This window comes from Ananas comosus, unplaced genomic scaffold (assembly GCF_001540865.1).
Source record: "Ananas comosus cultivar F153 unplaced genomic scaffold, ASM154086v1, whole genome shotgun sequence".
Taxonomy (NCBI): Eukaryota; Viridiplantae; Streptophyta; class Magnoliopsida; order Poales; family Bromeliaceae; genus Ananas; species Ananas comosus.
This window is the reverse complement of record NW_017893455.1, coordinates 30,257-55,372: the sequence shown is the minus strand read 5'-3', so window position 1 is coordinate 55,372 and position 25,116 is coordinate 30,257. Positions and strand designations below refer to the sequence as shown.

The 25,116-nt window shown below is 43.0% G+C and overlaps 1 protein-coding gene across 1 annotated transcript in view; it reads left to right on the top strand.

The window, feature by feature from the left end:
* The first annotated feature begins 21,368 nt into the window (after positions 1-21,368).
* Positions 21,369-25,116, top strand: part of LOC109706095 — a 16,660-nt gene continuing 12,912 nt past the window's right edge. Inside the window, exon 1 of the mRNA XM_020226901.1 lies at positions 21,369-21,577. Within this exon, the coding sequence (XP_020082490.1) occupies positions 21,369-21,577 (209 nt within the window). The remainder of the gene's footprint in view (positions 21,578-25,116) is intronic.

The window sequence follows — 25,116 nt, the reverse complement described above, 5'->3', positions numbered from 1 at the left end:
ACCGGGTGCTCAGCCGAAGTACGCTGACGTTTACTTCCACGACCACCACCGGCCATTAGGAACACAAGCACAAGTAACCAAGAGTACATTTTCGAAGAGGCCCCTGTTGAAAAAAATAATTGATGTATATTGAACATAAGAACATCATATTTTTACGAGAAAAATTGGTCAAAATAAAACCTTTAACTAGATGATCCTAGGGCCATCAAAAAGTTAAAAAAAAAAACAAAAAACATCACTGCCAAAACATACATCAAAGCAGCTGGAAATCCAACATATGCAGAAAAAATTGCAAAAGCAAAAAAAATATTCAGAACCAAACACTGCAAGGTCGAAGAACAAAGCACAAATCACATAAGTATGCCAAAAAAAGAGACACGATCATGCTAGGTTGAAGAACAAAGAGGTTCTATAAAGATTGATGCATCAAACGACCCTAGTATATCAAAATGCACATAAATTCGGAATAATCATAAAAAATTAAGCAAAATGTGAAATCATTACCAAAACTCCAGGTGCAATTGATGAAGAAGGAAGAAAGGAGTCTCTGGAACCCTAGAAAGTGTTTTTGAAAAAAGGTTGAAATGAAAGAATAGAGAAAGAGATTTAAATCGAACAGAACTTCATATAAGGGCTCGGGCGTAGGGACTGGTCTCTCAAGCCAGGGACCGGTCCCCGAACCATGAAATACAAAAATTTGTTTTAAAGTTTAATTTCTTTTTAAGCAAAACGTCCAATATAAAAAATAAATCTCTATGAGTTCCCAAAGACCTTCATATAAATTTCATGAATATGTTTAAACGAAGTCAATTTCAAGAATATTCAAAATGTCAAAAATTTTGAACCGACAAACTGAATAAATTCTAGAGAAGTATAATGCGAAATCCCACACATCAGTCAAGATCTAAAGTTTATTGTATTGTATTATCGTCATATTCACTAAAATGATGAATAAAAAGATCCCATAATAGTGAAATCAAGATGATATGTTCAAATTGAGTTATGCACACTATTCGATGAAGGAGTGGCTCTCTGAGCATCTTTTCATAATCCACCTTATATCACCTAGGAGATATCTGACATAAATTTTATCATCTCCAAAACACCTCATATATGTTTATTTAACTCTGAAATATTTTCATTCATCTTCAGATGCATTTTAGCTTGTTAGAGATGCTTTAATCAAACATGTGGTAGCTGCACACACTGATCGGACGACCGGGGTGGTAGCTCTTTCCTCCATGTGGTGGTAGTTTTCACACTCCCAGAAGGGATGTAACTCTTTCCACATCCTTTGAATTATCAACTTCAATTACCGGAAAGACTTTCCCTAAATTAGTGCAACCCCCAAGTTGAAAATAGTATCACAAGTTCAAAAATAGGAAAATCGTTATTCATATCATAGCTCATAATCAAACAAGACAAAAACAATGTTGAAAGTTCAAAGAATGAGGTATGAATTTAACAAATTATACTGAAACAGAATTTGAATGGTTCAATCTCTCAACAATCATGACAACAAAGAATAAAAATGATAGTGACTAAGGAAAACATATTATGAAACAATTAAAAGAACATCATGGAAGTTTCAACAATAATCATGTAAAAACAAAAGATATGCAAATAAACAAAACAAAAAATTGTGCATGATCTATGGCCCGTAGAATACATTTAGACCGAAGGATTCATACCAATAGTCTTTCGCAAATATAGAAAACATTTTTGATTAAAGGTTTTGTCAAAATATCAACGAGTTGATTTTCAGTAGAAATGTATTCAAGTTGAAGAATATTTGACTCGACCAATTCTCTTAAAAAGTGATATCGTAATTCAATATGTTTTGTTCGAGAATGTAAAACAGAATTTTTAGAAATATTAATTGCACTTGTGTTATCACAAAGAATTGTAAGATTGGTGGAAGGGATCTGATAGTCGCTCAGTAAGCTCTTCATCCACAACAACTGAGTGGAGCAACTACTAGCAGAAATATACTCAGCCTCAGCAGTGGAAAGTGCGATACAGTTCTGTTTCTTGCTGTGCCACACAACCAGACAATGTCCAAGATAAAAATGTTAGGTCCTATGTGTTGGCAAGTTTCGTGGGTCAAGTTGGAGTCTTGAAGAAGTCCGGAGCGGAGTATTGAAGATCGAAGAATCCAAGACTTCGAAGAATCGGAAAGGACGCAAAACACGCAAAACTTGAATCACGATTCTTAGGTAAGCTTTAAATCTTATTTATGGTGATTCATACTTAATTATAGATCTTAGAATCATATTTTCAAGTNGCACCATAATCATGATACTCTTCATGAACGGCGTCGTGGATTCGGCGTGAACAAAGGCGGTTCGTGGATTCGGATCGTTTGCTCGTGGATTCGAGTGGCGTCGTGGATTCGACGTGATTGAAGCTTCGTGGATTCGAAGTGGAGGCGTTCGTGGATTCGAACGTGAGGGCGTGGACAACACGGAGGGTAGCGCGAAGATTCATAGAAGGTTAAGAGAGGTTGAGTCCGTGGAGTCGGTAATCACCTTGTAATCTTTTCTCTTAGTGAATTATTTTTTCGCGTGTTGGTCCCGTAGGTTTTTCTCCAAGTTGGAGTTTTTCCATGTAAATCTCGGTGTACTTTTTATTTTCCGCATTTATTTTTATTGCATCGAGATTTGTGGTTTTTGGCCGTTTACCCATTCACCCCTCTCTAGGTGATAGATACAATCTAGATAGATCCTTGGGCTCCTCAAATCTTTCAAAAAACACCCTCCACTAGTGCTTTTCCGATCATCTGTAGAACCAGCCCAGTCCGCATCGGAGTATCCAATCAAATCTAGAGATGTTCCCATAGGATACCAGATGCCATATGCGGTCGTACCTTTAACGTATCGAATAATCCTTTTAACCGCTTTCAGATGAACTTCCTTGGGGTTAGCTTGATAGCGAGCACAAATCCCAACACTAAAAGCAATATCCGGTCTACTCGCAGTCAAGTATAGTAAACTCCCAATCATACTCCGATATTGTTTATCATCCACGCTCTTTCCATTAGAACTCAAACCAAGTCCCTTATTACTTGTTCCCATCGGAGTGTCAAAATCCTTTGCTCCATCCAATCCGAATTTCTTAACCAAGTCTTTCGCATACTTGGATTGACACAAGTGAATTCCATCTTTCGTTTGTTTAACTTGAAGTCCAAGAAAATAATTAACCTCTCCCATCATCGACATCTCAAACTCGCTTGTCATCAATTTTGCAAATTCATTAGCATTTTTATCTTTAGTTGCCCCAAAGACGACGTCATCAACATAAATCTGTGCCACAATAAAATTATTTTTGGAGTGTTTTACAAAAATAATTCTATCCGCTCCCCCTCGGTTGTAGCCCTTTCCTATAAGATATTTTGTTAGACGCTCGTACCATGCCCACGGAGTCTGTTTAAGACCATAAAGTGCCTTTTTCAGTCGAAAAACATGATTTGAAAATTTTGAGTCTAGGAAACCTTTCGGTTGTTTAACATAAACTTCCTCTTTTAAAAATCGATTTAAAAATGCACTTTTAACATCCATTTGAAAAGGAGTAATTTTAAAATGACAGGCAATCGTGAACAAAATACGAGTTGATTCAAGCCGAGCAACCGGGGCGAAGGTTTCATCAAAGTCTATTCCCTCAATTTGTGAGTAACCCTGAGCAACAAGTCTAGCTTTGTTTCGAACAATAGTACCATCCTTATTTTTCTTATTCTTGAAAATCCATTTGGTACCAATTATGTGTTGTTGCTCAGGCCGTGGCACTAATTCCCAAACATCATTACGAACGAATTGACCAAGTTCCTCTTGCATAGCATTTATCCAATATTCATCCAGAAGAGCTTCGTCAATATTCTTAGGCTCCATTAAAGATACATAACAAGCAAATTCGCACTGAAGTTGACTTCTTGTTCTCACACCAATTTGAGGATCTCTTATCACATTGGATAATGGGTGATCTTTTGATACTCTCAAAGGTGTATTCTCCGATGACGTACTTGGAATTTCAGATGAGTTACTTGGGGTGTCAGATGAATCATGTGATGCAACAATTTCAGAGAGTGCAGAATTATCAGATGCAGAAATATCATCATTCACAGGCAATACAAATGGAGAATCATTATCATCATCATTCAACAAAGCATTGGAAGAACCATTCACAGAAGATCCTACAGAAGAAGCTTCATCTACTTTTATATTAATAGATTCTATCACCATCTTAGTACGCAAATTGTACGCACGATATGCTCGACTTGTAGTAGAATAACCAAGAAAAATCCCTTCGTCACTTTGGAAGTCAAAATTTTCAAGATTTTCACGATCCTGAAGGATAAAACACTTACTCCCGAAGACACGAAAATATTTGATATTCGGTTTTCTACCAAGCCATAGTTCATACGGAGTGTTTAAAGTACCCGGGCGCACATAAATCCGATTGATAACATAGACGACAGTGTTAACCGCTTCAGCCCAAAAATGCAACGCAACTTTTTTACTATGAAGCATAACACGAGCCATCTCTTGTACAACCCGATTTTTGCGTTCAACCACTCCATTCTATTGTGGTGTATAAGGAGCAAAGAATTCATGTTTAATGCCTTTTGAAACACAGAAATCAACAAATTTTGAATTTATGAATTCTCCCCCTTGATCACTTCGAATGCGCACAATTTTGTCATTACGTTCATTCATAAGACGAAGATAGATTTCAGAAAAGGAATCAAAAGTATCAGCTTTTTCACGTAAGAAAGCACTCCATACAAAACGAGTGAAATCATCAACAATGAGCAAGATACATTATTTTCCACCCAAACTTTGAATCCTAGAAGGTCCCATCAAGTCTATATGAAGTAACTCTAAAGGTTTAGATGTCCCTAAGTTGTTCAAATTCTTGTGTGCGGATCTAGTTTGCTTTCCCAGTTGACAACCCCCACACATAGTATTCTCTTTAAAGTCTATCTTAGGTACACCTCTAACAATCTCCTTCTTCGATATCTTAGATAGTTCCTTAAAGTTTATGTGACCTAGACGTTCATGCCATAAGGTTTCAGTCTCTAATGTCGCTAGGTTACATTTTTCAGATGAAGTACTGGGAACTATATACATAACAGTTGTTCTGAGATCTTACACCTTTTAAAAAGATATCATCATCACAAGTCACATTGCATTCTTTATCAGAAAATTTCACTGAGTACCCGTCATCACACAATTGGCTTATGCTTACGAGATTTGATTTAAGTCCCTCAACATAAAAAATATCATTCAAAGTAGGGCCATCTGAGATAGTGACTGTTCCTTTTCCAATGATTTTTGACGACCGACCGTCTCCAAAAACAACAAGTCCTCCGGAGATTTTATTTAAAGAAGTAAACCAATTTTTATCGCCGGTCATGTGACGTGAACAACCACTATCTAGATACCAAGAAGTGTTATCGTAAGTATGAAGCGATGTGTGGATGACAAGGCAAGGAAAGATTTCACCTTTGTGCACCCAAACCTTACGTGTTTTGGGTTGCGTTGGCCGACTTGATTGAGAAACGTGTTGCTTGTCGACGATTTGAGCAATTTTCTTCTTAGGGTCATCCTTCTTCCGTTTCCAAATTTGCTTTGCATTTGTCTTTGGATCTTCCTTCTTCAATTGTTCAATTGGTCTCCGATTCATGAGTGTCGTAGTACTTTTATGGCTTTTGTTTGCAAAATCTTTTCACATGACCTACAACACCACAAAGATGACAAGTTTTATTAGCAAAAGAATTCTTAGGAGGAACAAACTTACCATAAACCTTTGGAACCGGTTTTGTCGAGTGTTCGTCTACTTTCTTCATCACTTGAACGGCATACGTCCGTTCATATCCAAGTCCGAATTTGTTTGTTTGACCGAGTCCTAACATCTTGTCAAGTTTGCTAGACCCAGACGAAAACTTGTTCAAGTCCGATTTGAGTTGAATGGTAGTCTTGGTAAATTCCATGTTGGATTCTCTCGCTTCCGTGTATTGCTTGGTAAGGAAATTAATGTTTTCAACAAATGTTTCCTTTTCCTTCTCAAGCAATGCACACTTGTCTAGTAAAGAGTTGTATGACTTGGTCAAATTGTCCTTTTCTTACTCCAGACATTTTGTCAATGACTCTAATCTTGTATTATCTTGATTCAAATCATACAATCTTCGCCGCAACTTCTTGTTGTGTTTTGCCACTTTCTTTGATTCAACAATAAGTTGGTGATATGCGGTGGCCATATCGTCTTCTTCCGACTCTTCATCCGTTGAGTTCTCCGAAGAAGATCTTTCATGCAAAGGAGACATAGAGATTAAGTCAGTGGATGCTAAACACACAAAAGTAGAATCATGTGCAATAAGTGTAGTGGCATTAACGTCATTATCACTTGAGGACGATTCGTCAGAAGAAGATTCATCCCAAGTAATGGATTGCATCGCTTTCTTTTTCAATGACTTTTTATTTGGACAATCCGATACAATATGACCAAATCCTCTACACTTATAATATTGAATTTGACCTTCACTACTTTTCTTCTCTTTTGTAGAATCCTTTTGAAAGTTTTTCGATTTTTTAAACTTTGAAGAGGAAGAAGAAGAACTCCCTTTTGATTTGCTTGGCTTAGAGGGACTTGATTTGGAAGGAAACTTCTTTCTAAAATTCCGACGAAACTTCTTCGTCAAAAGTACCATTTGTTTCTCAAACTCTTCCAAAGTTACGTCAGAGTCCGAATCCGATGAAGAATCCACGTTGCCTCATTTCGTTGATTTTAGTGCCATACCTGAAGCTTTAGAAGACAACTTGGAAGAAGATGAATTAGAAGGAAAAGTTATTTCATACGTTTAAGGAGCACCAACTAACTCGTCAACTTTTAGTTCATCCAGATGTTTTACCGTTTCTATGGCTGCAACCTTGGGACGAAATCGTTTGGGAAGAGTTCTCAAAATCTTTTGAATAATTTTTTGTTCAGAAATTTTTTCACCCAAATTTGCACAAGTATTGACAATATCTTGAAGACGAGTATAATACTCGGTAAAGGTTTTGTTCTCTTCCATATGAATAGAATCAAAACGACTAGTTAACATTTGTAATTTTTGAACTTTTACCAAGCTTGTACGCTCATGAGTGATTTGTAAAGTGTCCCAAATTTCTTTGGCGGTTTCACACGTCGAAACTGGAGAAAATTCGGTTTGATTCAAAGCATTGAACAAAGCATTGATACCCTTCCCATTGAACGAAGATAGTTCATTTTCCTTTTTCGTCCATTTATTTCTAGGTTTGGGACCCGTAACATTATCGACTACTTCAGTAGAATGTTTCCATCCGAATTCAATAGCTTGCCAAACCCTCTCGTCAATGGCAATAAGGAACGCTCTCATTCGAACTTTCCAATAAGCGTAATTAGTGCCATCAAAGAGAGGGGGTCGATTAATGTTACCTTCCTCGGCCATAGTTTACAACCTATACCCGTTCTGATACCACTTGAAAGATATGGATCCCAAGGATCTAAAAGGTAAATAACACCTAGACTAAACGGCAAAAATAAATAAACTCGATGCAAATAAAAAGAGAATGCGGAAAATAAAATCAACACACCAAGATTTTAACGTGGGAAAACTCCAATCCGGAGAGAAAAACCCACGGGACCGATCACGCAAAGAAAATCCACTAAGAAAACTTGAGTAAAAGTGATTTAATGAAAATACACGACTCAATTTACCGAATCCTTAATGTAGATTGTCTTTGCCGGTCCTCGATCGCTTGGAATCCTCCAACCGATCACGCCGCAAGTCCTTGCAGCAACCACGCCTCGACTCCGCGAAACGCCCACCGGATCCACGGCCTTCACACACGATCCATGTGCATCCACTCCATCCGAAGCTCGTTGAGATCACAATTTGTGGTGATTGAAACACTTAGGAAGCACATATGATATGAGGAGAAACCCTTCTTAGAACCTCATCGATTTGATCCTCAAGGAATTCGTGAATTGGACTCAAAGAATCAAATCAATGATCTAAGAACTTGAGACTTAAAACATAGATCAAAAGCTCCAAATCAAGGTTTTTGAGTTTCTAAAACATTATCTCTCAAAGCATACATACTATGGGTATCCTCATATCATATTTATAGGTTTAGAAGACATAGAAGTAGACTAGGATTGCATAAATACAATTTTAAAAACTGACGTCATCCTCAGGGACCGGTCCTCTCGAGGAGACCTGTCTTTGTGTCACGCCCCGGGACCAAGCGGAAGCCCGCCCGGCGCGTGCCCAAACCCGCCATACGTCTAAAACATATAAGGCGTCTAAAAACAACGATAATAAAAGCAATAATAAAAGACATCTAGGAGTATCAGAGCATAATAAATGTCTAAATGCTACAACAAGGAATAAGGATAAAACTGTAAATCCACTAAATAAAACATAAAGTGATACAAGAAAATCCCAGATACAAGTGCTATAGGTAGATACTCAGGTGGTCTCTATACATGAATACAAAAACCTCTCACTCTCTCAACTACAAAAAGAAAGAGTAAACCACCTAGGCAAAGTACCGCTCCTCGCTAGCTAACTAAGCGATCCCCTTGCCGCGATCCCGTGCCTCCGCCGGTGCCGAAGGCTCTGAAAAGTAAACCATAAAACAGGGGCGTGAGAACTATTAAAAATAGTTCCCAGTGGGCAATTATTGACTTCAGTGAATGCACCACGAGGCCCAAAACTACAAAAGATGTCAATGACAATAACAGTAGAAAAGCGAAAGGTAAGTATATAAGAATATAACTTACTACAACATGATATCTCTTCTTAGCATACTTAGCATAAGTATGAAGCAACTATGCATGAAGTAAAAGTCTCCAACTATCATAATGTTCACCATGCGAAATAGTAAAGTTCTGTTGTTTACTATTCTAGTCAATGTCCAAGTAGTACACTACGTCATCATCTGTCCACATGTCATAATGAATACTCAAGTCAAATCTGAAGAGACCCACCCGAAGGCTGTCTATGGCCCTAAGACCCACCCGTAGGCTGTCTGGCCGGTGCCGAGCCTAATGGCCCGGTGGTAGTCATCATCCCCACCCTAGGAATGAGCATGTCCCGCGGCAATCCACTTCAGCGCCCAATCCCGCACGGCGAATATGAATCGTGATGGCTATCTCCGGAGTGCCGGCTTGTAGGGAGCGACCCTCACAAGCATGTGCGAATGAGCACAATGGCAAGTAGTCAAACGATCTGTCACAAGTACCAAGTCCTCATGTCTAATAACATGGAATGTATCGAATGTCCCAAAGGCCTATCTCTATGTCATCATGTCTCTAACATGGAATATATAGCAGATGTACAATGGCCTATCATCATATCTCTAAGTTGCATTTTCATAGTTTACTAATTCCAAGTGCCCTGTCATGACACTTTTGTTCAACGAGTCCCAAGCATGGCATTAATATGTTCATGATGCATAGTTCACTCAATTCCAGCATGGAGACATGTTCTCAACTTGCAAAACCATGCACTATCCACAATGCATGCAATCTACACATATAGCTCTACTATATGGAGTACAAATTTTACGATACATGAGGCATGCATGTTAAGTGTTCTAAAATTCATATAAATCATGTTTAGCATGAATTTGCATTCAAAAATACTTTACAAAAAGTTTAGAAGGCATAGGGGCCATTTTGCCCCATTTTCATGAAGTCAAACCCACCAAAATCGACTTCTTCGTTTCGCCGAACGAAGGTATCCACAAGCTTCCTAGTACCCTAGAAACATCAAAAATAGGGTCACCCAAACGAAACGAAGAGCAAATAGCTCAATCATTAAGCTTCTCAAGCTAGGGTTGGAGAAAACTTACCTCAAGTGAAAAACCCTTTCTTAATCTTCAAATGGAAGGTAGGGGTCTTCCAATCTAACCTATATAAAGGTTCCAAACCCATCAAAAAGGTTTCAAAGCCCCCCAAATCAAAAAGCCCCAAATCTAACCCTAGGATCCCAATCTAGGGTTTCATCTAGTAAAACCTAGAAAAACATGTATCAAGTAGGGATTACATGCTACCAACCTCAAGAGGAGCTTCAATCCAAGCTCAAAACCAAGTACGGTTGAAGTTGGATCCTCCACAAAGCTCCAACCGCAAGCTCGAAGCCACCAAGGTGAGAAAATGGGGAAGAAGATGATGCTCCAAAGCCTCCAAGCAAGCTCCTTCTCCTCTTCTTCTTCTTCTTCCTCTTCTCCCTCTCTCCTTCTCTCTCTAGAATAGGTGGGAAGGGAAGAAATGAGGAGAGAAGAGGTAGATAGAAAAATGGCCAAATAGGCTTTAAAAGCCAACAAAATTCACTTTAGCGGTCCATCAAAAAACTCAATTTACATCAGCGCCGGTCTGAGGCAGTTTTCGAAGCAGAGGGACCGTCTCCCACGACTGCGACGTTCTCAGCCTGCCCCCGAAAATCCAACGTTCGAAGAACCGGTTCTCTGCCAGGGGACAGTCTCTCCCGCGCAGAGCGTCAAGGCCGTCTCGACTGCAAGGACGTGCTCCCGAGCGCGTAAACATTGTTTCACTGGGGACGTCTCTCCTATCAGCGAAGTAAAACTCCTCAGGACTCTGCCAAAACTCTCGAAGATCAACTTCTAGGCCGGTATACCATCAGACGGCCCTCCACCAAGTGTGGAAAAGTTCGGAATACAAATCGAGCACTCGAACCTCGCAATTTGCAAAGGTCCAGTGTGCTACACTTTGGGAGACCGGTTCCTCGAGTGGGAGACAGGTCCCTCGTTGCGTGCCTGAAAACACAGGCTTCGGGAACCGGTCTCTCATTCCAGAGACCGGTCTCTCGCTGCGTGATAGAAAATCCATCGTTCGGGAACCGGTCTCACTTTCCAGGGACCGGTTGCCTCAACATTTCACGCAGAGAGGACCCTCGGGGACCGGTCTCTCATCTCAGGGACCGGTCCCTGAGTACTGAAAAGCCCATAATGAACTTATCAATGCAATCTAAGTCTTCTAACATATTTTGAACAGTTAACATCACCACAAATGATCGATACTTCATACCTGTGGTGTTGAGTTTTTCGAATGAGTCCTTAAGCTTCAAATGAATCTTCTTTTCCAAAAACTTCGTGTTTAACTCTTCAAGACTCCATTCGACTTTACGAAATTCGCCAACCTAGAAAAATCCTTAACAGACGATGCCCCACTCGGGCACTCCCGGGCCTTATGCCCCGCTTGGCCACACCTGTAGCACTTTCCCTCGCATTGCTGACAAGCCGACGGTCAATGCTCACCGCCGCAAATAACGCATCGGGAAGGCCTCCAATTCTTTGATTGCTATCAGGGATACCGAGGGGGTTTCTTTATATTCGGCCGGCGCCCGGCACCACCTGCCGCCTGCTTCTTTTCTTTATCTCTCGACTCCGCCATAGACTCGCGCTCCTCTCGGGCGTAGGCATTGCCATGCTCCGCCCACAAAGCTCGATCAAAGACCTCCGCAAAGGTCGTAAGCTTGAGGATTTGCACGACTTCATAGATCCTCGGCCTAAGTCCTCGCAAGAACCAGTTGGCCCGGTCCCGGTCATCTCGAATAACATCCGGGACGCAATCAATGATGTGGGAGAACTCCTGCTCGTAATCCGCCATCGAGCGATCTCCTTGCCTCAACTTGCGGAATTTTTCTTATAGCTTCCGCTTCATCGTGTCGGGAAAGTAGTTCGCAAACATCGCCCTTTTGAACTCCTCCCACAATATAGGCGGAAGGTCAGAAAGCCCATCCCGCTTCACGCGCTTCCACCACACCTTTGCCGCTTTGTCTAGGCAATGGGTGGCGAGATGCATCTTGTCCTTCTCCAAGGTGTAAATATCCTTGAAGAGCGTCTCCATGGCGTCGATCCACGACTCCACCATCGTCGGCTCCACTTTTTTCCCGTCAAACATAGGTAGGCTAAACTTCTGAATATAACAAGAGCCGCAAGCGCACGCTCCCGCTCCGCCTCTACCGCCGCACTATCGGGATTTGAGGTTCCCGATCCGACCGGCACCGCCGTGACTGGCACAGCCGCGACTAGCTCCGCCGCCGCCGCCACTCCCTCGGCTGCACTCGGCACCACTGCAGGGGGCGCAGGATGCTCGGCGCCCACTTGCGCCGTCGTCGCCTGTTGCCGCTCTAAGGCCTCTTGAAGCCTTCGAATTTGCTCACCTTGGCGTTGCATAGACTCTGCTTGCTGCCGCACTACTCCAATAAGCGCGGCTATTTGCTCCCGAAGCTCCCCGTCGCCACTCGCTCCGGGTTGCGCAGGAGCCGCACTCGGTTCCTCAAGCCTAGACCTCGTTCGGGGTCGTCCACGAGGCATTGCTTCCTGAAATGAAGCAATTTACATTAGCTATATGACCAACATTACTCAAAAATACCCAATTCGGCGAAAGCAAACAAGTATATTTATTTTCCTTCCAATGCATTATGTCGTCGGCCGCCAATCACAACACAAGGAATAGAAAACAAATATCAACTTGGATTAGCCCCTAAGCACATTAGAGACTTATTAGCATCAACCCAATCATAAAGCTTTCGCTATACTTTGATTTTACGTCACTCACGTTTCCTAGATCCTTAAGGTTTTTCATTCCTAAGGATCTCTAGGTCCATCATATACTTTCACTTTTAGGCTCTGATACCATTATATCTGTCACGCCCCGCGACCGATCCTATTTGGTCAGTTCAAGCACGTCGAACAGACGCCGAATGAACAGCACCACCCCTGTCCACCCAATGCTCAACAATAAGTACAAATCGAGTAGAGGAATTTGCACATGTGGAAGCATACATAATTAGCTTGCACAAGGGCAAGCAATAGCCACAGTGAAAGTAATAAACTAAACAACATACAAGTAATATGATTAACTTTTAACCACATGCATGCATTCAATTACAAAATTACATTTACATTCTCTTCATCATTTCTTCACTGGATACATCACATGATATCCCAAAATATAACCCTTTTGAATTTAACATAAGTTCCTTTACATCATTCATTTAAACATCTATAATCATTATCAAAGTACAAAAGATGATATATAAAGGGTAAGCAACTAAACCAAAATGTAACCAAATGGTCCCTGTCTATGGCGCGATACTTTTACCGCGATCGTCGGCGGGCTCACTCGGTCCCGGCTCTGTAAAAATAGTGGGATAAGAACTACAACAAAGTTCCTAGTGGGTTCGGCCGCCGACCTCGCCGAGTTTTCCACTAGGTCTAAATCAGGCATAATAGAAAGATAGATAGATAGTAACCAGCTAACAAATGCAGCTAATATGCCCGAACAATATAATCAATGATTATGCTTAATAAAATGCTCATGATGAATGCAAGATTACTTTCCAATTTTCGGTCCTTTTGGCTGACCCGTAGGTTTCGCCTCAACCAACAACTTACCAATCCAAGTCCCTACTATCGGGCCCTAAGCTTTCTCCCGACGGGACCAATAGAATCACCAACCAAGTCCCTACTATCGGGCCTTAAGCTTCATCCCGACGGGACCAATAGACTCACGAACCAAATCCCTAGTATCAGGCCCTAAGCTTCCTCCCGATGGGACCGTCTTCTGGGGCAAACACCTTTTCAGTGATGACAACTCCGGAGCTCATCTCTCGAGGGGGAGCTACCACCCTCCGAGCCAAGACTATAAGCGAGTATGATCAATCCTTAACTTTAAGGATACCAACTTCAATCCAATTCTTTACTATAAGGATGCTATGCTCATATGACCCTTAACTTTAAGGTTGTTATGTCATAATATCAACTATCTCACTTTACTTGCATTCTTTAACTTTCTTGATGCCACACACTAAGTGTTCTTGCCACTCTCTAGGAGTTCATCTCTAGTATTCAATATACTTATTAATGCCACCCTCTAAGAGTCCAACTCTAGCATTCATAGTCTTTACTAACGCCACACAATCCATATGTCATAATGTCATTTTGTTCTTTACCTCATCTAGGTCTTTGTCATTATTCTTGCATACATAGGGTTTTCACTTTGTTCAACATTCTCATATGCATCTTTATACTACAAGCATGCAAATAATATATCTTGAATCAACCCTACAATGCATGAAGATACTATACATATACATGCTAAAAAATAACACTTTATAAAAGAAAATTCAATGATTTCGGAAAGCACCACCCACCTTGTATGGTTGTAAGGGTGCTACGGTTCAATTCTTAGGATTTTTGGGTGCCTATCCTCTCGCCTGCGACAAAACGAAGCCAAATTAGGTTTTTATCCCTTAACTTAACATAGACTCGTCGGATCACCGAACCGAGTTCATATTCTAGTTAGAAATACTCCCAATGTAGCATACCACATCCCTCGTAAATCATGCCTAGTTCCGTCGAAACGAGCGGAGCGCGGAGTGGAACGAGTTGGTATGGGCCCTAAGTGCATTGGAGCCTATATATAGTGGAAAGGGACTCGAGAGAGTGAAATTCCAAAATCTGGCTAAGTCCCAGATTTTGTGCTCTCGGGGACCGGTCCCTGAAGGAGAGACCGGTCCCCGTGCGCGTAGCCTGCCAGGAATCCTGAGGCAACCAGTCCCTGGCAGTGAGACCAATCCTCCGGAGACCGGTCCCTGAAGGAGAGACCGGTCCCTCACTGCGCAGCCAGCCAAAAATCCCGAAATTCGGCTTAGTCCTGGAAACCCAACGTTCGGGAACCGGTCCCTTGTCGGGGGGACCGGTCCCCGACTGTGAAAATTGCCCAGTATGGGCTGATGTAATTGTTGGGAGTTGAGGGGTTTAGTTGCTATTGTTGCAACATGTTATATGCTTAGCCCTCTTTTTCCCACAGCCCATTATCACCTTCCTTTCATTTTCTCTCTTCTCTTTCTCTAGAACTCTAGGGTTTCGTGGAGAAAAAGGAGAAGAAGCAAGGAGAAGTGGATTGTGGTGGCTTTGGAGGGTCTAGCAAGCTCTCCTACAAGAAGGACTTGGAGGAGCTTTGGGCTAAGGTAAGGTATTTGCACAAATGAGTCTAGGGTTTGGTTTTGATCCCTAAGTTTTGGAGTTTTGAGTTGTTTCTAGCTTTAGGAACCCTCTATAAGCCTTGAACTCCATGGAACCCATGAGAGCTCAAGTGCTCTCATGGTGGATGGTTAGGGTTCACCATAGATGCACTAGGGATGGTTCCATAGGCTTGGGAACTTTATTAAAATGCTTCCTAGGTGATTCTAAGCTATTATTTGCTTAGGGTTGAGATCAATCTAGGAGAAGTGCCAAAATGACATTGTTAGGGCTCAAATTTGGGGCTTTTGCCCTAGGATTTTTCGGGGACGAATTGACCTCGTAGAAATCTAATTGGCGGTGTCCTCGACGCGTGGGACAATTCCGTTTAACGTTACGAAATGTTTAAGAATAGTTCATGTATAAAGGGGCCTAATTTGGCACTATTTTGACTATAGGACGCGGATTCGGCGTTCGTAACGTTCGGGAGTCTCCATATTCTTCATCTACTACCACTCAAGGTGGGGGGTGCGTGCCGGAATCGTTGGATTCCCTTCTATGTCTATTTCACTCTTGTTGAGCATATTGTATATAGCCATTCATGCATAGTAGGGTAATCTTACATGTGACTAGAGGTTAGAGTTTCAATATTATGCTTCTAATGTAGATGAACATAGTGATTGAACAAGAACCGAAATGGACATGTATGATTGAACCCGAGAGATGTATGAATGCAAGACTTGGATCTTGATTGTAGTAAACAAGGGTGACAATGACAATAGAGACATGATTGGCCATGAGAATGAAATTGTTATACAAGGTTTAACAATAAGGGTAATGAGACAAGAACAATATAGAACATGACTTGAACAATAGGTAAGAACCTATCAAGACATTGGCATTATGACTAGTGGTTATGTATCCTCAACTTGAGGATTGGATCGAGGCTCACATGGACTTAGGCTTGAGGGAGGTCGCTCCCCCTCAAGCGGTGTACTTCGAAGTGTAGACACCAACGGGGAAGTACCCCGTCAACGATCCCTCGGGTGGTTGTGCTTAAAGCCTCCTGTAGTAGACGGGAGATGGAATGGTGAGCTTTTGGGGTTAACAAAGTTAACCGGTAAGATTGGGTATAGAAAGATAAAGTAATGATAAAGAACATGCATGCATGCATACTATATATTGTTGATTATCTATATCCACTGACATTCTTTTGCAGGCATAGTATTAGATGCATTAGAACCGGTTACTTTTCTTTCCTTGAAATACTTATGCCTGGATAGACCTAGTGGGTAAGTCGGCAAGGTCGGATGCCGAACCCACTGGGAATTTCGTTATAGTTCTCACACTACTAACCCTACAGGTCCCAGTGCGAGCGGGGTGGCGGAGGACCGTGGCAATGGTTTAGCGCCATAGATAGCCGCCACCGGGACTATTTCACATTTTGTAGTCATTTCCCCTTTTTGGTTTACATGTATCAACTTCTTTTGTTGATTTAGAAAGTTGTAAAGTTGATAACAATTATGTAATTTGGTGAATGGCTAAATGTAAGAATTATGAATGAAAGCAAGAAATGTAATAGTTCGGTTTACTTTTATTTGGTGCAAAAGCAATCAAGTATTATGTATGGTTGAATGTATTAGCTTATAGCTTTCGCTTCCATTGTTGCTTGCCTTCGTGCAAGCCTTGTATAAATCCTAATCTCGTTGATTGCTTATTATATATTGTTGCTTGCCTTCGTGCAAGCCTTGTATAAATCCTAATATCGTTGATTGCTAATCTCGTTGATTGCTTATTATACATGTTTTAGAGCCTTGGGCGGACAGGGGAGACTCTGTCCGTTCGGCGTCTGTTGACATGACCCGAACTCGACCAAATTGGCGGGGATTGAGGCGTGACAACCAATTTGGTTTCTACAAGGTCAATTTGCCTCAAAACCAACCTAGGGCAAAAGCCCCAATTTTGGTGCCCTAATAATGCCATTTGCCCAATACCTTGGTTTGATCTCTAAAACAAGCAAAAGCAAGTTTGTTGAACCTCTAGGAACTCATCTAGAACCATTTCTAGGTCATTCAAACCATCCCTAGGGCATATAAACCGAACCCTAGAAATCCACCATGAGAGCACATGAAGAAAATATGGTTTTCATGTGTTCCATGGCCTTTACAAGGTTTCTACACTTGTAAGAAGATCAAAACCAAAGATCTAGGGTATAAAACCAAGCCCTAACCTAGTTCTTACAAAAAACCTCACCTTAGCCCACTAGCTCTCCAAGGTCAATCTCCACTTGATCTCCTCCAAATCCACCTCTAACCCACCTTGGTAGTGAGCTTCTAGAGAGAGAGGGGGAAAGAAATGAGAGAGGAGTGGGTTCTCAGCTGGGAATAAGAGAAAAAATGGGTTGGGGTCTTATATAGGTTGCTACAATAGCAGTTAGGCCCCCCATTTCTTTTTATTTGCAGCAGACCTCATCCTGCTGCGAAGGGCACTGCGTACTGGTACAAGGTATTTCTATCACCGGTTACACAATTACGCAGAGGCTAACCCGAGAGCTGCCTCTCTCAGGTAATACACTTGGAACCAGTACACACCAGGAGTGTCACCGGTTCAACAGTCTTTTTTACTCAAACCCGAGAGCTGCTTCTCTCGGTCTCATGCATGGTACTGGTACAAGGTCAATGCATTATCGGTGACAAAAGCTCCAGACTTGAGTTTTGCACCGTTTCGACTCCAATTCGCGCCGAGCAATGCTAAAACCTTTCTAACTCATTTGGAACGCAACTTTAACCCTTCTAATCTTGTTGGAATGTTAAATGGACTTTGTCCAACTATTTCTTTCGGACACTTTAGTCAATTTGGCTAAAGTATGATATACTCTACCGAAGTTTCAGTATATTACAAAAATGACCAAAGCGTGGCGAGAGAGATGGTTGGATATGGTCCATACGACATTTCAACAATGTCGGAAGGGTCAAAGTTGAGTCCCAGAAAAAATTAACGAGTTTTAGTATTGCTCGGAGCGAAATAGAAGTGAGCACTGCCAAAAACTGCTGCCTGAACACTGCGTACCGGTGATGGCCTGGGTGGTACCAGGCAAGCAACCCGAGAGGCTTGCTCTCGGGTTTGGCCATTGTGTGGCTGCGTACCTGTACGGCATCAGGGCAGTATCGGTACTCCGCAACAAACCGAGGATAGCATCTCTCGGGTTTGGGCTGTTGAATAGGGGCGTACCGATGACATGAACCCGCGTACCGGTACTCAGCGCCACGAACAACAGTGTTGGTTTGCTGTAAATAAGAAAAGAATGAGGGCTTGTTTGCAATTGTGATAGCTTATATAAGCCCCATACTCTCTCCTCTCCGATTCACAGCCAAAGAACACCCTCTCCTCTTATTTTTCTCCTTCTCTCTCTCTAGAAACTCTCTCCCAAGGTGGATTGGAGGAGATTGGAGGAGGATTTGGAGGAGATTTTGGAGCTTGAAAGTGGATCTTCATCTTCTTCTTCTTCCTTAGCTTGGAGAAAGAGCTTGGTTGAGGTAAGCCTCTTGCCCTCTTATGGTAGATTGTTAGGGTTTGGCTTTGATCTCTTAGAACACTTGGTTCTGATCCTCTTACATGAAAGGAAACCTAGGAGAGATCTTGGAATCTCATGCAAAACCATGTTGTTCATGCTATGGAAACCCTAGGGTTGAAATTGGGGTTTTCATAAATATGAGGTTTATAGTTAAATTGACCCCATATAACTTCAATTAAAGGTAAAACCGACATTGTGGACAACTTGAATCGAAGTCCCTACGGTAGTGTGGCGAGTTATTGAAGAAAAGGATCGTTTTCGCTTCGTTTGCGCTGAGACGGGCAGAAGCAACGTCCAAAAATTACGAAATTAGAATCCTAGCATCGCGGCATCACCAAAAGGTGGGGTGTCACGTCCCGCGGTCGCCAATTTGGTCGATCCGGGCCCGTACACAGACGCCGAACAGACAGAACCCCCTTTGTCCGCCCAAGGCTCAACAACAACGAGTACATGTATAAAGAAATAAACAGTTCCCATGATAACATTTCAATATACATGGCTTGCACGAGGGCAAGCAACAAACACAAGTGATAGTAAGCTAGCTATACTGAAAATTCACTGTAATTTAAAACTTTCAAACTGAACTGGATAACTGAAATATTTAGCTATTTACATGCTTTATAATACATTCATTTACATGTCTCTGTACATCAAAATGTCTCACATGAACTCAAAATGGTAAACTACTATACTCTGGTGTCAGCTAGCTAACCCGCAGTGTCTACCATAGTCTCGGTTAATGGTCGGCCTTCACACTCTACTCAGAGCCGACTCGGTCCCAGACCTACTGCCCGATCGCTCTGCTCAGAGTGTAGCGGACCATGAACACTCAGACTCGGACTGCTCCTGCAGTCCCGAATTTCCTCCCCTCTAACACTCTGGGGTCTATCAGGATATATACTTTATATTATCCCGATTTTGAGAATTGGGCCGAATTCGTAAAACCCACCACCGTTCTGGGTTCTCCAATTCTCTCAATTCGCACGATCCTGCCCTCATCAGGATCCTACCCACTGGGGGACCCTTCAGCCCCGCAGTGTCTATGAGGATCTACAGAAAATAATAACGAAAATAATAACAACAAAAATCTGCGGAATATACAAAATCTGCATACCGCCCAGACCCATGCGTGACCCGCCCGAAGGCGTCCCAGGGCCCCGCACTATTTAATTAAACCATAGTCTCGGATCCCAACTCAGAATCCCCTGGATCGTCTGGAATCCGGCCAACCTGATATCCTTTATCCGAGCACTCTCTGCCCCAGATAAGCTGAACACTTGCTTTCATAGTACTAACCCATAATACTATTGAGATTTTCAATCTCAACTAGCCTCACAAACTGAGGATTGAAGCGCCTCGCAATGCAACTGCCGGCTGTTGCATTGTAGCCCTCAATCATCACACCTTGTGAAGAAATGAAAACGTACTAAACCCCAAACAGAAAACTCGCCCCTACACTATCGCACTCATAAAGATTGAATGCGAAAATACTACAACATCACTGCTACGGCTAATGAGCGAGGGTTAGACGACCCCGCCTGTTACGCCGTTTGAAGCTCCTCCAGCTCTGGAGGCGATGGAGGCCTAGGTCACTCCAGGCACTCAACTCCCCGGTCGAACGCCGGGAGTGACTAAACCAGTGAGTCGTCCGCCTCCGCCGGGCTGTCATCTGGCTCCGCCGCGCGGCTATCCTCCGCGCCTACTTCGCAGACCTCCTGAACGAGGATGTCGTCCGCCGTCGAAGATCCCTCTGAGTCCGGGGATGTGGCGGTCGTGGTCAATACCTGCAACGTAGCTCTCGCGGCAGGGGGCGCGGGTCAAGAAGCGCACGCCGCGAACGCCGGCGTGGGGTCCTCCTCCAAAACCATCGTGGTGGACACGTCTCCGGGGGCCAACCTCGTCGTAAGGGATGAAACCAACTCCCCCGCTTCGCTCTGTTTGACTACCTCGCGGAGTTGCTCAAGTCCTCCACGTCGGGGGCTCAGAAGTTGCCGCTCTTTCACCTGGTGACCTAGCACCTCTTCACCAACTACGTATACCTCTTCGAGAAGGCGCTGTGGAAGCACCTCCTCTCCCTAGCTCAAACCGAGCGGTGAGTGGTGAACCTGCCGCTCCGGATGGCGACCACCAACATAAAAGTCTTCGTGGGGTCGTGACTGAACCGCTGATAGTGAACCTGCTCCAAGTTCCTCGAAGAAAACCGGGTAATGAAGGGCTGGTCGCAGTTCACCTTCTATCTCGTCCTAGACGCGTTGAACGCGGTTCCGCTGGCCTGGCATCGGCTCATGCTCTCCCTCAAAAGAGCCGAAGACGTAACGCACGGAAAACAGCACTCCCTGCTGCTCCTGTTCCGGGCGTAGAAGCTCGCTCCCAACACTGGCAGCTAGAAGGCCAAACACGTTAGGAGATTGGAGGTTTGGATGGCCCTCCACCACCTAGCGCGCGAGTAGCACCTCTCGCCGCGCTGTCTCCAAGTCCTCGTCGCTCTCCGATCCCTGTCTCCCTTCCGGTTCTCCGGACGCCGACTCCCACGCTCGGTCTGCGTGAGATCCTCCGGCGGCTTCGTAAGCTCCTCGGTCCTCGCACCCGCACCGAGCCGCTGAGTGGCTCCTCCAAGACTGGCTGCAGCTAGAGGGGTCACGTACTAGACACCACCGGGGGTGTAAGGTGGCGTCACGGGCGTCGCCCCTCCCTCCACAAAGGTCACACCGGTCCTCCCGGTGAAGCCTGGCTCACGGGCTCCCCTAGAAGTGGCCGTGGCAGCTGACGTAGCCGTGGCCGAGATGGTCGGCGGTCGGTCCCTTGAGGTAGCTGTGTCATGGTCGGACCCGCCGGTGGGCAGGTCGCGGTACCGCTCCCTAGAGCTGTCCGGGGCTCACCCACGTACATGCAGCGAGTCTGGCTCCTCCGCCGTCGTCGGCTCCTACACCAACGTCCATAGTAAAATGAACTACCGTAATCTCAAGCACGAAATAAACTATGGCCACGTAGCGTAAGTAAGTATCTAGCCGACAAACAGCTCAACGTACTGTAGGGCAACCAAAGAAACAACGTATGCCCTGTACAACAACATGGGCTGGTGTAAAACCTATAATCTCTCATATCGGGGTCAACGGGATAAGCCCATCCTGTAACCTAGTACGGATATCTAAACGATCGAAACGCGTTCGACCCTCTAAAACTACACCAGAACCCATACCTAACCAACTGGTTCATAATACGGTGCTAACTAACGTTCTTAGCGTGCCAATCAAAATCTCTTGGACCCGTCTGGCTCCACCATAAAACACCTACGGTCACAAGCGACAAACGCTACTGCTAGTCGAGCAGAGCTCCGTCTCCGACACATCGGATAAACTGATCACAACACAACTCCCCGCTCCTACTGTGGGGATCCTAGCTCCTATAGGGCCACCACGCCCTCAAGGTCCTACACAAAGGTCGACTCGATGGCCCATACGGAGGACAATCCCTCTAACTCAAACACCATCTAGAGCAGGGACCCTGATGGGGTTAGAGTTTCCGTGGGATACCCTACCGTGGCCGTCTCGACTCCCTCGACTCCCGTGTCAACGTTCTAAACAACCTGTTCCCGAAATAAGCGGGCTCGCAGAGCGGAACCCCTCGTGGTCAAAACAAGCAGTCCTTCTTCCTGCCTAGCGAAGCGGAAACACACCTAATAGCACTTGAATTGTTTCAGTGCTAGTTCTTGTTCATAGGTAACGGTTCCTAGCTGCTGAACAAACTAGTCGAAATCCCTAGTACACACATAACATTACGTAACTTTTAAATAGAGCTCGATTAACACTAGTTTCACCAGCGTTATTACGATTTTACCTTTAATTCACAAAGATTTGAATTAATCATCGAACTCTTATCGTTAACTGTACAAAACCTTCATCCTCTTATCTGTGCTTACCTTAGCTTCACCGATTTCTGGAGGTTAACGATAACGATGAGATTTCGACTTTAAAAATCAGATAAACCAGTTTTACTAGTTTAATTATGTTTTAACTTTTAATTTACGAAGGTTTAATTTAACTATCGAACATTCCCAAATAATCGTAGTAAACCTTCGGTAATCTGCACAAGCTTCGCTTGATCTGCACGTTTTGCCAGAGTTTAACTACGACGGTTCAAGAACAATCACGTCCCTGGTTTGACGCTTGGACGTCCCTGACCTAACGCTTGGACGTCCCTGACTAGACACTTGACAATCTGACGTTACGTGAAAACGTTAAAGGTCCCCGATTTGACGTAAAAAGACCAGAATAGTGAATTAGGGACAGTTGAATGTAGACAGGTATAGAGACTCTGAATAGGGGTGTCGGGAAAAGTGAAGAGAAAGGAGAGAAAGATATGCATCGTTTGTTCATTCTCTTTCCCTTAATGACAACGACGACTTTGACTTCGTCTGAAACCCCTTCGGAAGTTAGGTCGGACCACCAAATGCCCGACTACTCCTCTTGAACTAGGCTCGTCTTAAAGACGACAACCTCACATCTCGTTGGACCATCTCATGGATTTCTTTCCATTCAAACCAATCATCAACGAAGATCAGTTTGATTACCGGAATCTCTACTATGAATACACACCTTAAGGACGACCAACTCGACTGTCGAAACTTCACAACCGGCTTACCTCACCGACTCGTCCTTAGAGTCGACTCACTTCGACAGTTCACTACAAGGACGGACCCACGACAGGTTTTGACTCTTGTTAACTACAGAATGATTTAATTCCATTAATGATCAATCATAATTCAATAAAACACATCAAAATAATGACTTTAGTTCTTAGTTAGATACTCTAACTAAATATCTCACCACCTCGTCGTCGTCCTTCAAACCCTACTTTTCTCTCGAATTTTTACCTTTAACACTCGACAATTTCGACTCTTGTTAGTTTAACCAGTAGTTCAGTTCCATCAAATTAATCAAGTTCAATTCAACTAACATAGTATTTACTAGTTATGTTTCATATACACTGATATTAGCTTAATTAGCATAATCCTGACTGTATATAGCTCCTTCAACGACAGTCCTCACCGTCTTAACCCTCGAGCCTGACCAACCTCGACGGCTTTACTTTTCAAGTTGAGCCTCTCCAATTCTGAACTCCATTCCTTGAATTTAAGGTCGACTCTTAATTAATACCGACGTATCCCAATTCATTTCGTAATCTTAATCTATCCGGTACGACATTATTTACATTTCTCTCTCGATCATCTCATTAAAAGTCGTGTTTGATCTTAAGTCGTAACTTTAATCCACGACAACCTCGACTTCGTTTAATTAATTCATTATTTAACTCTATTAATACTGATTCTTAATCTGATCAATGAGATTATCTCAAAACTCGTATTCTCGATTACTAGGATACGAGTATTAACAACGGGTTTCTCCTCCACATTACGACTTTTACGTCGTATTCTAATCTAAAGTCGAATTACGACTTTAGTCGTAACTCGACTATACTTATATATTACTATCATAGATTGTATATGTATCTATGAACCTTAACTTTCCGATTGAACTTTTTATACATTTACACTGGGGTCAAAGTAGAGAAAATGAGAATATATTACTTTCAATTTATGCGGGCCTTCAGATTTAACTGTAAGGCTGTCCAGCTGCTGCGCGATTGATGCCCAAGATCAAGATAAATATGACTGAGCGCTCTCGATCAACAGCTGCGTAAAGCTCTGCACCTAAGATCAACAACTGTGGTGATGTCCACCCACCACGATAGGCTTTAAAAACTTAGTGGAAAATACAGATACTATAAAGTAACTCGTATAAGTATATTTAACTTAACATAAGTACGTAATATCCCATACCCGAATAACGTTCACTTGAACTTATAGACTTAAGGATACTTATTATACTTGTATACTCGTAACTAAGATCTGTATCTTGGGATACTTACGTACCTGATATTGTTATCATTTGAACCACTGTAGTACTGATCTCTAAACCAATCGTAGCTGTAACCTTTAATACTTTGATCATATTTCTCGATCAATCTCAATTTCACATCGTAACAAATTTGTAACTTAGGAGATTTCCTCCTAGTCTAGTATGAGTGTAAGCAAACCAAGTTCCATCCAGCGAGGAGGAACTTGCTACTCGAGGCCTCATCAGTAGAAATGACCTGGTCCTCCACGCAGAGGGGGTCAACTGCCAGGGTGGCCCACGTCCACGCAGAGGGGCTATAAACCCTATCGCAGTCACTCATTAACAATTGGTTTTCCAATTGGTTCTCTAACCCATTTGAATCATTTTCGTACGTACGTATAAATGTCAAATATATAATAAGAAAGTTGAACATGTCCGTAACATCATCAATGTACACTATCAACCAATGATAGACGAATGAAAGAACGGATGTATACGGACTCATCTGGATCACCCACTCAGCCGCTTAAGCCGCCAGCTTGGGTGACCCTTGAAAGTCATCAAGAGTATGGTGATTGGTATGTCCAAGGTCACGCTCGCCACACCGGCTCCTGGCACCGTTCTCGGGGCGTCG